Here is an 18358-nt window from a genome sequence, read left to right as displayed (position 1 = left end):
ATATATTTTTATTCAAATTATCTCATTATTTGTTTCACCTTAAATGTGTGTTTTTTTTTCATTTACAGAACATGTTATCACATGAAAGGTTTTTGGACACAACGAAAACCTCCAATGTCTGACTTCCTGTTTGTTTGGCCCAGGAGTGAAAATGGCAACAGTCTCAGCAATGTAATTTTTTTTTTAAAACAAAAAAAGCCAGCCTTTGACTTCATTGTCTTGTGGCCTGATGACATGCAGATTGGCTTTCTAGTGTGAATTCATTCATTTTCATTGTGACAAGGATGCTGTGAATTCTTCAGGTTTCAGTTGATTCTCATCTGGAATAACAGGAATCATTGGTTTGCATAGGTGAAATGTTTTTTTAAGATGACTGAGATGTGGTCTGTGAATTATGTTCTTCAAAGAAAGTGAAATAATGTCACATTTCGATAGGATTTAATAGTGATGTATTGTGTGAACTGGATTATTTCTTTTTGGAGTAACAGCACACATCATATAGCCAGTTTCAGTGGATTAAATTCAAAGTTTCAATATGGATTACCTGCCTGAGCCACTGTGTACACAAAATGTCATTCATAAGATTCTCTGGATATATCTAACTTCTACCATTTGCTGTTGAGCTTCTGTGAACATATTGCACTATTTGCCTTTGCTGTGGGCTTTCTCCCCAGCCCAATAACATTTACGAAAATTAGCTAGTAATCAGTACAATTGTTTTCATACAGACATTGTTTGCTGCTGTTTCTTTTTATTTTAACTATATAATTGTTTTGGTTTTGTAACTTTGGCCTTGTCAAAAATGTCTAGACTATTGTTTTAGCTTTGAGATTTTGAGATATCAATAATTATTTGTTCATCTTTTTTTTTTGTATGTTTATAGAAACAATTTTGTTCCCTATGTATAAAGTTGACTCAATCACAAGATCAGAAGTGGGAACACAACCAAAACCTAATATTTCTTTGATATATTTGGATTTTTTTTAAAACAGAACAATTTCCCTTTGTAAATATATATTTTCTGGCTTCCAGTGATGAAAAGATCTATTAAAGAAACATCTGTTGACTACTGAGAAAATAGGAACATGGTCATTAGAAGCTCATATTGAAATGTTGTGTATCTATTTATTCTCCTTTGATCCAAGTTTTCGTTTTATTTCTATAGTTCCATTGAACTGTGAAGTTAAATTCTTTTCACGGAAGTCTAATCAATTGTTTTTGAGTGGATGCCATGTTTTGCTAGTACCAGACACCTTAAGAGGGCTTATGTACTTGATTACAAGTATTGGTTTACTTGTTGACTTAATACTTGTTGGCTAATTCAGCAAATGTTAATTGTAGTCGCAGGTAAACAACAAAAGACACTTGGGGCAGCATTGTGAAGTTTTATATAAATGTAGTGTAGTTTTCCTCATTTCTGGATTGTTCTGGGCTTTTTGTTCCTGAATGGGTTCCAAGAGGAAATATCTTATTGATCACAATGTGCCTAATGTTCTAGAAGGGGATCTTGAAGACTTTTATATACATATATATTTATATCTTTTGTCTTCAACCATGTCATTGTGTACCCTTGATATGATTGGCTGGCTTTTGTGTACCCTTGATATGATTGGCAGGCTTTTGTGTACCCTTGATATGATTGGCAGGCTATGTGTACCCTTGATATGATTGGCAGGCTATGTGTACCCTTGATATGATTGGCAGGCTATGTGTACCATTTATATGATTGGCAGGCTATGTGTACCTTTGATATGATTGGCTGGCTTTTGTGGACCCTTGATGTGATTGGCAGGCTATTGTGTACCATTTATATGATTGGCAGGCTATGTGTACCTTTGATATGATTGGCTGGCTTTTGTGGACCCTTGATGTGATTGGCTGGCTTTTGTGGACCCTTGATGTGATTGGCTGGCTTTTGTGTACCCTTGATATGATTGGCTGGCTTTTGTGTACCCTTGATGTGATTCTATGCCAAATCTTTTTTTCAACTTCATTTATTGAATTGGTTTAGAATGCCTTCCCTTCCCAATAATTTTTAAGTCATGCCTCACAAGACTTCAAAGTATATGAAACTGTTGGGACTGAAAAGAGAAGCTGGGGGAAGGGGGTGACTTGTATTTCTGTGTATGTTGTTCAGCTCTTGCTCATGTTGCTTAATCCCAAAGAAAGATTCTGTTGGTGTACTCCACCTTGTGGCCTGAAGCATTATCCACCTTGTTACTCGTTTCATTTTTACAAAGCATTTGGTCTTAACATTTCTGTCGTGAAACATTTCTGTCGTGTAGTCAAAAGTTGTTGTTTTTTTTTTGTTTTTGTTTTTTTCAAATGTGTAATTAAGAGATTATTGTTTTCTGTTAAAGATTTGATCTGAAGATTTTATAGAATTAGTTTCAGTAGTTAATAGAAATCTTTAATCATAATGATGAGTATCTCATTATGATTCTTTTCAAAATGATATTTGCAATCGTAATGTTATAAAATGATTGGTTAATCTGCGCCAAATATGTCTGGAGTGATACTGTTTGTTTTCTTATATTGTTTTGTACAAATAAAAATTTCTCTATATATTTTTATATATCAACTCATGTGAGCACTTTACAATAGCGTACTTCACCATATTGGACAACAGAATTGTTTGTCTCAGTTTAAAGTTCATCTGCTGGTTGTGAAACTAATGTGTAACATACTCTGTCATCTAGAAGTGTTGGGATGAGATTATTTTTTTTTTACTGATATCACCCCATACATTATATATATAATATATTTATAAATAGTTTTAAATTATCACTTTCAGATTGTTGTTGCAATTATTTTATTTAATTATAAGTCATCAACTGTAAATAGTCTGTCCTAAACAAGGAATTTCTTTGGTGCCTGTAAGCATTCATACTTCCTAGTTTTGTTATAGACTTAAAAATAGATCAAAGAATTGTTTGTTTTAGAGGAAATTTTTCTTCTTTTGGATTTTGAAAAATGAAGATGACAAAGTTGATTAAACGATGAATGTTTTGGTTGGTTATAAATTATTAAGTCTAATCTCCAAATAATTTGACAAGAATTCAAGAATAATTGAATCATTAAGTAGCTCCCTTAGTCTCTTAGAGTAAGCATTCTATACATTATATAGAAATGTTTTTTTACTCTGATTATTTATCTCAGTATGTGATTTCCTACCAGTCTGTAATATTTTTGTTTTCCAGTTGCTTAAGATACTTTCACTAAGCCCATTACTTTTAGAGATTGTTCATTCTGTGTACTGGGTTAGAAGTATAAAGATAGAATCAATTATTTTTTTTTGTTATTTCTTGAAATTTTAGTGACTAATTTTATGATTAGTCCTTTGATAAGTACATTTGTTAAAAATGTAGTATGATATAGTATCTTGGTAGACTTAGTACCATATTCTCTGAATTATTGAAGGTACAGCTTTGGATGATTCTTCCAGTTTCTTGTATTCTTTGCACTGTTTGGTCAATCCTAATGTCTTCTAATTGTTCTAGACCTGTTGGGCCCAACACAGAGTGGTGTTGGGATGTATCAAGTTTCATTCTATTTGTTGGTCTTGTATAAGAATGGCAAGTCTTCCATGCGTTCATACGGTTACTTTTTGGACATATTTGTTTTTACCATGTCCACTAGGGGGTGTTAGTGACTTGGATTTGATCACAAGTCTCTGCCTCCATTCTACATTATCTGAGCTCTCCACCACCCAACCCTCTTGTGTATCTATTCTTCTAGCTGATTTCTGTGTTCTGTTGTTGAGCTTGAGATGGCGTTGCTAAAACAGGAGAAACAACTCTACACATAATACCTCATACAGTGACCTTGTTAAATGTGCAGTTTTACCCCGCGAGATATTGTTGTACATGTTGATCACCACACATACACACACATTCTTTAACAGTGTCAATCATCTGTTCACTATTTGACTTTATTATATACACATTTACCTTTTGCTAAGCATAATTTTATATAAGCATATTCACATATTGTTCTTTTTTAAATATTTTTGACAGTAAAATAATCATCATTTAGTTCATCTAAAACCTATAATACTTTAAAATATGTATGTCTAGAACTGACAATGTCTTATTACTGTTGACAAAGTTGAAGATTGTTGAACCTGTAGCTAAACCTCCCCCAGCTCAGTTAGGGCCCCCCTAATATAGTACTTTGTGTATAATCCTATAAGTGCCAAGCTAATGTACAAGCTATGCACCAATATTATCTGTTGAAACAGTGATCCTTCCATTAAGAGATCTAAACTGTTGAACCAGTAGGGTTTCAATTATGTTGTTGGTGGGTCACTCAATTGTTCTTATAGTCAAATTTATGAGATTTCTTTTGGTAGTGGTATTGATTATTATCAACCATTTTAATTATGTAACCTTTTAAAAAAGTAAATGACAGATTGAAGGTCTAGAGTTTGAGCTTCACATTCTTGTGTGCACACAGAACTAGAAGTACATTGATGCACAGGGAAGTATATTGGTCCACACAAAATTAGTTGTACATTGGTGCACACAAAATTAGTTGTACATTGGTGCACACAGTATTAGTAGTGCATTGAAGCATTCAGCACCAGAAGTACATTATTTTAGACAGGTCTTAGCACAAAAACACCTTGAATTGCCAGAGAACATTTTCTTACTATTTGGCTCAACTTACACTATAACTTTGTGTTATATTAAGATTCTAGAATGTTATGATTGATAGCCTCAGCTTGGTAAATCATTTGAATTGAAATGTATAGCTTTCAATAAATACAGTTGTGTGATCATGTACAATGATGACTGTGTGAGGACTAGACACAGAAAGATTGGTTCAGGGTTGTTGTTTTTTTACAAGAAAGTTTTCAATCTGGTCAGTGAAATGGAACCAATTAATGTGTTGAAGTTTTTGTACATGTGGCTTAAGATATTTGATCCTACCATTTATTTTTCTATGGTTTTGAGGACAGATTAATTTCACTGATGTTTAGTTAAAGCACCCAGTTTAATTTTCACTAATCTCATAACAAAACAATTCAGTCTGAAATATTTTGTGAATGATGTCACTACATGATTACTTGTATATAGTGTATTATAAATTGTGAAAAGAAATGTTGGATAAACTACTACAGAACTATCTATTGAATAAAGGAATGTATGTGTAGAATCTTGTTGCGTTCTGAGTGTTTTAATATTCACTTTGTTCTGTCTTCTCTACATGCTAGCCTCTCAGCATCAACACACACATTGGATGTTTTAGTCTCAATACAATCTTACTTGACAATCTACAACTTCTAGTGTGTGCTTGATCCTCTGATGGAAAGTGATTCTAATTGATACATTTGTTAATGGACCTGGAAGGAATGTTGCGATCATTTTGAAGAGAATATTTGATGAAGTCCGTGTCAGACTCCAACTCTTGTTTCTTATAAACCACTGAACATATACTGTACTCTATAATGTCTGGACTTCAAGGATTCACTTCCATTCCCCAATGTTTCAATGTTATGTTTTGTCCTCAGACTTCAAAGTGTGTTTGTATGTAGAGAAAGCTCGAGTTAGTGCAGTGAGTGAGTGCAGCGAGTGAGTGCAGCGAGTGAGTGCAGTGAGTGAGTGCAGTGAGTTAGTGCAGCGAGTGAGTGCAGCAAACGAGTGCAGTGAGTGAGTGCAGCGAGTGAGTGCAGTGAGTGAGTGCAGCGAGTGAGTGCAGCGAGTGAGTGCAGTGAGTGAGTGCAGCGAGTTAGTGCAGTGAGTTAGTGCAGCGAGTTAATGCAGTGAGTTAGTGCAGTGAGTTAGTGCAGTGAGTGAGTGAGTTAGTGCAGTGAGTTAGTGCAGCGAGTGAGTGCAGTGAGTGAGTGAGTGCAGCGAGTGAGTGCAGTGAGTGAGTGCAGCGAGTTAGTGCAGTGAGTGAGTTCAGCGAGTGAGTGCAGTGAGTTAGTGCAGTGAGTGAGTTCAGTGAGTTAGTGCAGTGAGTGAGTGCAGCGAGCTAGTGCAGTGAGTGAGTGCAGCGAGTTAGTGCAGTGAGTGAGTTTAGCGAGTGAGTGCAGTGAGTGAGTGCAGCGAGTTAGTGCAGTGAGTTAGTGCAGTGAGTGAGTGCAGCGAGTTAGTGCAGTGAGTTAGTGCAGTTAGTGAGTGCAGCGAGTTAGTGCAGTGAGTTAGTGCGAGTGCAGTGAGTGAGTGCAGTGAGTGAGTGCAGCGAGTGAGTGCAGTGAGTGAGTGCAGTGTAGACGTTGACAGAGTGTTTCAAATGTTCATGTGAGAGAAAGAAAGATTGTTGAAAAATCTTCGAAGAAATCTCAAACATCACAATGTGGTTCTACAAAATACTGCAAAAGGAAAAAAAAGAAAACCTACTCAAAAATATAAACTTAGATCTTCTATTGATCTTTAAATACAGCTTTGTGGTAAATAAACCTAGCCGGATGTCTGTAGATCGAATCTTGTAGACTACTGTACACTTAGAAAACTGCCTCTGGAAATGTTTCTCTGATGTAGAGTTACGACACCTGCATATCCGCAGGAGGAAAAAAAAAACAACAAAGATATAGACTATTTCTCTGATGTCCACTGTGTGTTGATAAACGAAGACACTTTGAACAAAAACATTTTTTTTCCTTAAAACAACAAAAGAAACACGGGTTTGCCTTAAACAGCTTTCAATATACGAATGAGAGAAACTTAAGCATCCAACTTCACTTCCTGTTGACAAGTAACACGTTTGTTCTGAACAGTTTGAAATAGAGGCCTACTAATAGAGCATCATTATACAACATTTTAGATTCCTGGTAGAGTTATAAATGAAATTGTGTTTAAACTAAGTATTTCAAGGATTAAATTCAGTATATATTGCAGGCGTTACTTCAAAAAGGAAGATAATTACGTCTTACACATTTCATGTGTCAATCTAGTCATGCATGTTAATCAATCAATGACTTAAACTCTGACAAGTCGTTGGTTTTCCTGGCTGAGTCAGGCAACCCATTCCATATATAAGGAAGCATACAACAGTAAAAGTCGGTTCAGGGCGACTCCTGTCGCACAGTGGCCACAACCTTAAAGAGGAGGACACATCCTTAAAGTGGAGGACACGTCCTTAAAGTGGAGGACACGTCCTCAAAGTGGAGGACACGTCCTCAAAGTGGAGGACACGTCCTTAAAGTGGAGGACACGTCCTTAAAGAGGAGGACACGTCCTTCAAGAAGAGTACATGTCCTTATTTGCCGCACGTCTTGTAAACCTATTCAGGTGGATACCATGTGGACAGCTGTATTCAAATTACCATTGTTAAGAAATAGGACACGGCTAGATAGATACTGGACAAGATAAGAAGCTAACACTGGAGTGAATGTAGATTTATAGCTGAATGTTTTGATGTTTTATTTTCTTGATTGTTGTATCTTGCATGTATTATTAGACGATAGATAATACACGACGAGAATGTGAAACAGTCAAGACATCTACTACAGTCCTACTTTAGAGTGAATGGCCTTGGCATGACTTTTACATTGTAGATAGGTCAAAACACTTCAACTATCTCTGTACCAAATGGAAATATTCATTCAGAGATGAAGTTTTTAATATTTTTATTTCTGATTTTTGCGGTGGACAAAGGTCAGTTTTCCTAATTAGCTTTTGAATAATGTTTGAGATCTAATATAGGCTCATAAGGCTTACTATTTAGGATTTTAAAAAAAATGTATTATAAATACTGTGTATTATTGTCCATTGCACCGAGCGGGAGGATCTAAGTCTACATAAGTAAATTACAAAAACATTTTAATGTTATGTATAAAGTAAGGAACATCAGAAGAGCATTAACTTGTAGTTATTAATCAAAAGACAATTCACTTAATGAGAGATTAGTATAAAATGATAATGGACTTTTGTAGTATGAAAGCTGGACATTAGCTGTCCCTCCTGAACAGTCGGGATGTCTGGTCACCAAATAGACTATTAGGGGGCCCACATTTCATGTACGTATATTAAATGAATGGATTGATGGCTGGAGCAGTATACTGCTCGTGTGTATCTTTTAAAAGAGTGATTACTTGAGTGTCTTGAATTATTAGTTAGTATTTGTGATCTAATTTCGAAGTGTGTAACATAAATTTAGTGTCCAGATATTTCTGGTCAGGTGTTGGCAACTTTGTGGTGAATGTGGTGACAGATGGCAGCTACAGCATCACAGTCAACGGCAACATCTGGCTGACCAGTGGCTACACTTTCTTTAACAACAACGGTAAAAAATACTCCACGGCCGACTACTCCCTGAAAGTGAGACTAACACAAGTCCTTTATCTCTAGTTATCAAACCTCTGTAGTTCTTTTACTTTTGTAGTCCTCTACCTCTGTAGTCCTTTACCTCTGTAGATCTTTACCTCTGTAATCCTCTACTTCTGTAGGCATCTACCTCTGTAGGCCTCTACCTCTGTAGTATTATAACTTTAATGTGTCCTGTACTTCTGTAGTTACATGCCTTAGTAGCTCATTACCTCTGAAATCAACTTCCATTGATAGTACCTACATATGTAATAAATTTTTAAAAAGCGTTGCAAACGACATCTGGTGTTCATCTGTCTAAATTCTCATACGAGAAAACTCTCAAATGATCTGACTCAAGCGACCGCTCCTAATTGCGCTCTCTGAATAGATCTCTCCTCAAGTTAGAATCATCAGAGTTTAAAAAGCAGAATGAATTGAATGAATTAATATAATGAATTTAAACAATGGTCAAAAACTTTATTATGTTTCGAAATTCTTTGCATCTTTTTTATCTTATATATATTACAGACATGGGATCCCGCAGGATTTTTTGCAGGGGGGTGCAAGTCGCCACTCGTGGCTCAAAGTCGTAATTGCAACTTTTTTATTACAAAGAATCTTAAAGAAAAGAAAAAGTGCACCACGCCACCCCCATACCTATGCGATATTAAGTTCACAGTAAATACTTGGTTCATGATATTAAAAACAAAACAAAACACGTCAACAAACTATTGACTGTACGCTTTGGTCAGTTGATCTGTGCGGTCCGTGCATCCCGACGGTTGATCAAAGAAAACACGTCAACAAACTATTGACTGTACGCTTTGGTCAGTTGATCTGTGCGGTCCGTAATCCCGACGGTTGATCAAAGAAAACACGTCAACAAACTATTGACTGTACGCTTTGGTCAGTTGATCTGTGCGGTCCGTGCATCCCGACGGTTGATCAAAGAAAACACGTCAACAAACTATTGACTGTACGCTTTGGTCAGTTGATCTGTGCGGTCCGTAATCCCGACGGTTGATCAAAGAAAACACGTCAACAAACTATTGACTGTACACTTTGGTCGGTTGATCCATGCGGTCCGTATATCCCGACGGTTGATCAAAGAAAACACGTCAACAAACTATTGACTGTACGCTTTGGTCAGTTGATCTGTGCGGTCCGTGCATCCCGACGGTTGATCAAAGAAAACACGTCAACAAACTATTGACTGTACGCTTTGGTCAGTTGATCTGTGCGGTCCGTGCATCCCGACGGTTGATCAAAGAAAACACGTCAACAAACTATTGACTGTACACTTTGGTCAGTTGATCCCTGCGGTCCGTAATCCCGACGGTTGATCAAAGAAAACACGTCAACAAACTATTGACTGTACACTTTGGTCGGTTGATCCGTGCGGTCCGTACATCCCGACGGTTGATCAAACAAAACACGTCAACAAACTATTGACTGTACACTTTGGTCAGTTGATCCGTGCGGTCCGTACATCCCGACGGTTGATCAAAGAAAACACGTCAACAAACTATTGACTGTACACTTTGGTCAGTTGATCTGTGCGTCCGTGCATCCCGACGAGTGATCAAACAAAACACGTCAACAAACTATTGACTGTACACTTTGGTCAGTTGATCTGTGCGTCCGTGCATCCCGACGGTTGATTAAACAAAAAATGCAAACGCTACATAATAACTTGACTACTGAATTGCTTCTGGTCGCGATGGACAAGCCGGCAATGAATGCTTATCTGGCAGTGCTGATATTCTTCATAATGTTGAAGCTCGTGCATCATTTTAGGATGTAGACGAAACAAGTTGAACTGAGCATTATTATTGCTTGAAAATCGTAACGTTAATGAAGAAACAAAGTGACGTAATGTAAAGCAGTGTTCTGTAATAATTCCCGATATCCAAACATATGTTTTTTCTCGGTATGTTTATCGACTACAAATTCTCGGTAGCACCAATTCAATATCCCGTTTGTCTGCCAGCTGTTTCGACAATTAAAAGACAAATCAGAAACACATGAGAAGCAGGCACTGATTACACATATGCAGTTTGTCAGGTTTCACTTACAGCTGTTATTTTAAAATACGCCAAACAATCAAAGATCTTCTCAAAGTTGTGACTTTAAGCGCGACTGAATTTGTATTTCCCAGTCCATTATGTCTTACACAAGAGAGGTAAATTTCGCATCAACGCTCTCGCTTGGGTCTGTTATGGAAGAAATAGATAATCTTCTGGATGTCCCCAACGCATATCTAAAATGGCATTCAGGTCAATAATAACAAAATTTAAGTCTTTGGGACTCGCAACGGACAATGTCTTCTTTTGGATATTTTTCACGAATCCTTGCCTGAACACACTTTTAAATGCTACCCATCACGGGGCAGCCATCTTAGCCTTGGCCGAGTAGTTTGTCCATGTGAAAAATGTACATAATGTATTTGCTGACAATGAAGTTGGACACAGGCAGTGCGTCTCTCTAAACACCAATGGCAAAACCAATGAATTCTTATCGACTACAATCTCCATCAACAAACCCAACGCTCAAACACATCTGTTCAGTGCCTGAGATATCTGCAGTTTATTATAGAAATACCTAGAAAACGCAGTTAATTCATGCTGCTGCTCGTATATTTTGATTTCTTGCTGCTGTCAGAGCTCCGTCGATACAAATCAACGTTTTGACTGGGGTGGTGTGGGAAGATCTTTTTTTTTTATATCTCTTCTATCACAAACTAGTGGACGTGTGTAAACTGCTATTTTATTTTATTGAGCGCTAACACTGACCGCAACTCCGCAAGACGTAAATACATTTACCAAGATGTCTGCACTCTTCCATCTTGTTCAAGAAACTTTCACATATCAAAAGACATCTGGCAAGGTTTTTTACTCCAAGACAAAAAAATTCTAGGTCTTTATTAAATATTAAATATAATGATAACTATTAATTATATGCAAATGAAAACAAATCGTTACGACTAACGTGCTATAGAATATTGAATTGCAAGCGAACATGGTCAGACATTAACTACAGATTAGCTTGTTACAGTTTATTACAACAATAGCTCATCCTTATTAACTTTATTTGAATGGAAGCACTACATGTTAAGTTGCTTCCTAGCAGAAGTGAATTGATTTGAAGGTGTAAAAAACTGGCTAAAATTTGCCTATCCCAGAATTCAGAAGGGTGCACGTACATGGTCAGCCACCAATGCCTGATAAGCCTAGGCTAGTCTACTACAACTGTACTTCAGTCACCAGTGGAAGCACAACTTGTTCAGTTGCTACTTAGATTTTAATTGATCTGACGGTGCCAAAAAAAGTGCTAGAATTTGGCTACTCAGAATCAGGGAGGTGCAAGTGCACCCCCTTGCACCCCTCTGCGAGCGCCCATGATTACAGACGTTACTTCAAAAAAGAAGATAATTACGTCCTACGTATTTAATGTGTCAATCTAGTCATGCGTGTTAATCAATGGCTCAAACTCCGCCAAGTCAGCCTCTTGATATAAAATGCAGCTTTGAAGGACATGGTCAGCATTCTCTGGTGATGCTCCGGAAGGGCAAGTTTCACCCGTCCCGACTTTAAGCTTCCGGAACATATGTTGTCTCATTTTGTTGTGTCCGGTTCTGAGTTGAAAAAATATGCGTTGGTCATGTCGAAATAGCTTATAACAGACATCCTGTTTCTTGTAATTGTAATGTGAGCTGTTGTAATTTTCATTTATTTTACACTCTATTCTTGTCATCATTTCTTCTGGGTAGTGAATATGTCTGACTTTGCTGAATCTCTGTGTATTCACGTGAAATAAACTTCTTTTCTTTCACTCTTCGGAATCTTAAAAAAATGCTAAATTATTATTTTTTCCTAAATTACTATGTCATTTTTTTTTAACAAAGCTTAATCCATTTTTGGTAGCATAAATTAAATAAACTATGTACTTTATGTCCTACAGTTATCTCGCAGTTGGTCTACATCAGGTAGAGATATCATTGGAGAATGGCAGAGCACCAACTTTGATTATCTGGCTGCTTCGCTACCTGTCACCACGACCATTAAAACCTACAATGATCCAGACATACCCATAGCCATCTTCACTCAGGTATATTTGTAAACAAACATAAAGGGACAGAGAAACAAATGGAAGAACGAATAGGATTCATTCATAATTATTCATCCTTGTCATGTTTTTAATAATTTAGAATAATGTTAGCACCATAGACATAAATAAATATAGACTGGAAGTAGGAAGTTATTTTTATTTAGGGGAAGTCAAATTTGTTTTTTGTACTCTATCCTAGTGAAAAAAAAATGGCGGCAATCGAGCTATAAATTCTAGGACTAACATTTCAGCCAATATATATAGGAAAGGCCCATCAGCGAAATGGCATATAAAGCGAACACCTCCCCGTAATTTTTATCCATTCTTATTTATTTCAAAAGTAACTGCAGAACTATTAAAATGGTATTACAAAGACTCCATTTTTCTACATTTCCCACATATTCACTTTCGTTTTCCCTCATAAAATAAAGCATAGCTGAAGGTCAAAGTTGACATGCATGGAAATTTTATTCTCAAAACGTTTCCGGATAAACGAGAATAGGTCCGAACTTAAGGCGATTTTAAAGCACCAATGGACATCGGCCGAAAAAAAATCGCCTATTATGCTTCTAAATAGATGAGGAAATAGTTAGCTAGAATAGCTAAGGCTATTCATTCCGTTGAAAAAAAAATATTATGGGGTGTTCGCTCAAAATGACCTTTTTAACTGAAACCCTATTCAGCGAAACCCCTATTATAAGCTTTAAAAGCCATTAATAATAATTTAGTTACCGATTTAATCTGTTCTTCTTTTTGTCTTATCTATCGTTATTGTTTGTAAACTGAAATATTAAAATAATAGGCCTATTTTTAACCTTAACCCAATGTCTTCGATTTCGAAGATTAAGGATGAGTGCAGTAGCCTACATGTTTCACATGTCTACGCCCAGTTGTGACCAGCATATTTTCCCGCATTTTCTTTCCGTCTAAAATGTTTGACTCACACCTCTCTCTCCAACAGTCATATGCTGGCAGTTACTTTCCTCTATGCCAGTGAGGGTGAAATGACGCACCATTTGATCTTAACAGCGCTTAGGCCTATACGGTTTATACGGGGGGGGGGGGGGGGGAGGGGACCTCTGTTTTGCCGTCCTCCTTATTTTTTAACTGGCTGGTTAACCTCTTGTTACTAATTAATGATATTAATATGTGTATAGATGTTTAAAAGAAGATCAGAATTCATTTTCACTGGGTTCCCCCACCATTCTGAGATTAGGATTTCCAAGAGTTTTCCAGGAGAAAATATTCGATTTCAGGAGCGGAAAAAAACGCTATCTATATAATTAGTAATAAATATAAGAATTACCATATAATATACATGTATAAAATTACAAGATCTCTCCTGAGCCTTTTGTCTCCATGCCCGAAACCCAAGTTGTTGTAGATCTACCTCCCATACATCATCAATCCATCGCATTCGGGATCTGCCTTTGGGTCAATCAGCGAGCGCGCGTGTGTGTGTGTGGGGGGGGTCGAGTTGATGTTGATTAAATTAAGTGCACTGAACATGTGTTCTTAAAAAAATAGTCACAGTAACGAGAGTTTATGAAATGGGGAGTAAAATGACGTGGACTAGCCTATAGGGATGAGGCGAGATAGAATTTTGTAGTTTCTTTCTTTCTCTAAAAGAAAAATATTTGATCGCAAGTTTCGTAGGCTATATATAGACATCAGTTCCAAGCAGAGAAAGGAGATGTGGAGCACGAGAAAAGTGAAAACAAATTTAGGCCTAATGTCACAAGGAGGACAATAGTTATAATGCTTCATGGAAGAAGTTAGATGATAGAACTAATTGAAGCATAATTTCCTATATTTTAACATGCTATTTCGCTATTTTTTACGGCCTTTCGCTCATTATGACTCCCGCGAAAATTGCGTTCGCTGATTAGGTCCGACCCCTACCGTAAGTTGACTTGAATTATAAATTTAATAGCTGATATGGAAAAAAGATTCAAATTTAGTTTTATCGCCCAATAGCTGAGGAGTCCGCAGATGTTTTCATTTTTTTAATAAGTTTAACCATTGCGGAGTTATAAATTCTAAACTAAAAACTGGCACAAAAGCGTTCGCCATTGGTCCTTTCCCATAATTATGATCTTTAGTTTTGAAAAGTACAAAACTGCCATATTCCCAATATTTTGCCTTTGTTTCATAATCATAGACATAGGCAAATATATATATAGGTTTGTGATGTGGATCTATGTTTGTTGACATGGCTTCTTTATTAATGTATGGCGGTCGTCTTATCGATTCAAATTGTTAGAATTAGTTTTTAGTCAAAAAAGTCAAAGAAAATGAGCAGAACGTGCTCTAATGTTCGTAGTACGATAGGCCAAGGATAAATACTAAAGGTTGAAAAAAAAAAGAATATTATACACATTAACTTTCAGTTTCAGTAAGTCAGAATAATTCAGTATCACTGACACCGTGACTGTCACTAGTTTAATATTGATAGATCTAAATCTAATAAATATGACTAATATTTGTAATAACTAGGTCTAATACTTTTCATACTTTTTACTACTAACTATTATACTAGTCAGTCTATCATCTATGCATGCAGACTATAGACTAGATCTAGTATAAGTATAGATTATAGATCTAGTGACAATCTTGAATCTAGTCCTAGACTATTTATATACTAACTATAGACTAGACTATACAGATTACAATTATAGTTTATAGTATAGTATAGTAGTATAGTACTAGATCTAGTAGTAAGTAGTATTTTTTTACTATAGTATTTATATAGACTAGATCTAAATCTAGCATTTAAAACTATTTTTAATTAGGCACGATTAGAGATATAGTAATACAGAAGGGGTTCTATCAATTATATAGATTATGGCTCAAAAACAAACAAACTATAAATACTTTTAATTTTACACTGCTCATAACTCATACAAACTTATCTTTTCCCAAATGTTTCCCATAATAATTTTTACTTTATCGTCCAGTCTATGGGCCTATATTAAGGCCATTGTTTAACTAGAAAAAAAAAAGTTTAGTTAAAATCGTAGTTTAATTAATTTTTTTTTAGTTACTAACTAAAAAGTTTAATTAAAATTTGTAAAACTTTTCAACATGTGGTCAGGGTTGTAACGCACTCCTTGTTTTCTGGTCATGTGATATCAATAACTTTAATTATCAAAAAAAAAAATGATGCAGTTAACAAATTAGACAGTCTGCATTTGAAGAGGGAAAAGTAAGATCCTGGTAGAAGTTATGGGATTAAATATTTGCACTTGAAAGTAGCAGTATTATAAAATGTTAAACATTTTTTGTCGAAAGCTTCTATAATATGCAGTATTATGAATGAGGTTGTTCCGAATTTTTTTGTGAGCCACGTGGAGGTGTTTAATTTCCGTTTCTCGTGGGAATCTGATTAGTGAGTTAGGTCAATATTTAGTGGTTTTAATCAATTCATTTGCGGCAAACAATATTTTTTTTTAACTGCAGGAACATCAAGTAAACCCGGCCTTTATAGCTTAAGACTTATTATTGAGATCTTTTAAGTCTAAATCAACAGCTAGGCCTATATAGATCTAAAAGCATTAGGGTAACCAACTCTAGAAAAAAAATCTTAATCCACACCCTTTCTGGCCATAAAGTAAATAGACTGTGTCCAACTGATTTTAACAACCTGGTCAGCTAGACATACACATGACCACATGTAGGCCTAGTGTACTGTACGTGTGTAGTCGATAATACTGTAAGACTACCCTGCATTAAGCGTTATACAATAGTGTTTGCTTAATGTGGAGAGGTCAGACAAGAAAATAATTAACACACTGGCGTGGCTAGACAAGCATGTTAATCGTAGATATATCTTTACACTAAAATAGTTATACACCCTCCCTGCCCAGAAAGTAAATTGACTGTGTGTCCGAGTGATTTTAACAACCTGACCAGATAGACGTACACGTGTAGGGCTATATAGTGTACTGTGTGCAGTCCATAATGATAGGATCACCCGTTTTTTTTCCCTTGCGCGTTTAACGGTTATGCAGTAGTATTGTATTTTTAGTGGTCAGACAAGAAAAAAGCACATCGGTATGGTTAGTCAATCATGTATTTAACACTATAAAAATGTTATACAGGTCAAATGTTTTAAAAACTCCAACGATTTTGTTTCTATTTTTTTGGATACCAGATCTAAATTTGAAATTCTAAATGTATGTTATTTAATGAGATTTTAAACTTTACCAGTATAAGTAAGATTTTCCGTCATATTATTAGTTAATATATTTTATTTCTAAAGGTTTTAATTCAAGGCAAAAATACAAGCACACGTATTTATTATTAGACATTTTATTTTATTGTGCATTAACGTTTATGTAAGAAGCATATTCTTTAATACTAATTTTATTATAGATAAATATTACTAGAATGTTAAAAGAATAAGATCGAACCGTAGGCATACAGTCGGATGATTATATCTATTAGGTCTAGTTCAATCCGCCCCCCCCCCCTCCAAAAAAAAGTTTGTTAGGAGTTTAATTAACTTTCTTTAGTTAAGTTTAACTATCTTTTGAAATTCACGATAAACTAATAGTGTAACTACTTTATTTTAGTTGAAAACTAGTTTTAGTTTAACTTTTAAAAGTTAGTTTAGCTCCCATCACTATATATAACTCTACGGCATGTGTGGTCAACCGTGACACGGTCAAGTGCGGTGTACCTAGGAGTTAGAGGACTTGAGGGATGTCACGGGTGTGTTATCAACAAAGGAGAGACTTCTAGTAGAGTTGCTTGTATAGAAATGTTAGCCTTGTACGTTTGTTACTATTAAATTCTGTACAATTAAAGTCTAAAACGAATTTGTATCCCCACAACTTGGGACTAGGACAAGATACGACGAGGCACAAGTAATTGATAATTAGAAATGTCGTTATACAAAATATATAGAGGTGCGGGCATAGAAATGCGATAAAATAGGAAAGAATCCAATACGTAAAAAAGAAGATATTAGAAGGAAGGAAATCTTACAACTAGAATTAAGACTAAGACTAAGACTAAGACTGCTTTATTGATCCTTACGGAAATTTGTTGTGATTACAAGGACTCGTTTCTCATATAAAGACAACACAACAGAAAAATTAAAACTAAAAGAGACGAAAGACAAAGAACAGCAAAATGGAAAGGAACACTTTGACAAATTTAAACAATTGGACAGAATGTCTCAATTTAATGAGAGCCAGAATGAGTGCATTGACTCTTATGTACTGAGATTTGAAAGCATTGCAACAGCATGCAACCAGGTTTTCTACGAGATCTGTGCTGACGGAACTTCGCAGGGAGAGTGCAATTACCAGAAGACAGCCAACAATTTAGAAGTTGTTTTTTTAGGTATATCTACATCTTCATTCTCGTTCCATTTAAATGAAAATGCCAATAGCTCATTTGGTAACTGTGCTAAGACTTCGAGCAGACCTTGCCGACGTACGAGTTCGATACCTGTATATTATCTTTAACATCCAAAACAATTTACAAAAAAACAAATTTCTATAACTTCAAATAAAACAGTATTACTTGTATAAACAAAATCATGTTCATCATATTCCTTGGACATACGCAGATCCGATAGGGATATGAAGGGAACCTCCTCAGTGTAACACAAACTCTTTGTAATTTTGTTATATTTTGATTCAAGTTCATATTAATAATATACATTAAAGTACTTTATTGTCATTTAAAAATAATATACTGTTATATTAACTACTTGGAAGTTCGCGCGGCACAAATGAGATGAAACAGAAAATCTAGCAACGTTTGGGGGAGGTTGGAACACGAGGCAACATTACCAACAGACCATATTACATTATCAGACATCTATACCCTGCAAAGAAACCAAAACAGTTCCGGTTATAGACACTTCAGGCGCATGCTTACATTTCACAATACCACACTACACTAGGGCAACACGAACAGACACCATTTACAACAATTTATCCTTAAAATATTATGTATGTATATATGTAGTTATGTATGTAGATATG

At 35.7% G+C, this 18358-nt stretch overlaps 2 protein-coding genes across 9 annotated transcripts in view; both read left to right on the top strand.

The window, feature by feature from the left end:
- LOC106054408 (liprin-beta-1-like) overlaps positions 1-5157 on the top strand; it is a 103832-nt gene extending 98675 nt beyond the window's left edge. For all 7 annotated transcript variants that reach the window (XM_056044857.1, XM_056044856.1, XM_056044858.1 and 4 more), the window contains one exon: positions 69-5157. In XM_056044857.1, the coding sequence (XP_055900832.1) occupies positions 69-122 (54 nt within the window). In that variant the 3' untranslated portion in view covers positions 123-5157. The remainder of the gene's footprint in view (positions 1-68) is intronic.
- A 2239-nt stretch (positions 5158-7396) lies between these two features.
- LOC106071759 (uncharacterized) overlaps positions 7397-18358 on the top strand; it is a 29092-nt gene continuing 18130 nt past the window's right edge. Inside the window, exons 1-3 of one of the 2 annotated variants that reach the window (XM_056043076.1) lie at positions 7397-7601; positions 8125-8264; positions 12213-12359. In XM_056043076.1, coding sequence (XP_055899051.1) covers positions 7556-7601; positions 8125-8264; positions 12213-12359 — 333 coding nt within the window. In that variant the 5' untranslated portion in view covers positions 7397-7555. The remainder of the gene's footprint in view (positions 7602-8124; positions 8265-12212; positions 12360-18358) is intronic. The other variant, XM_056043075.1, reaches the window with a different exon arrangement.

The sequence above is a fragment of the Biomphalaria glabrata genome, chromosome 10 (assembly GCF_947242115.1).
Source record: "Biomphalaria glabrata chromosome 10, xgBioGlab47.1, whole genome shotgun sequence".
NCBI lineage: Eukaryota > Metazoa > Mollusca > Gastropoda > Planorbidae > Biomphalaria > Biomphalaria glabrata.
Note: the sequence above shows the minus strand (reverse complement) of the source record. Positions and strands in the feature narration are given on the sequence as shown.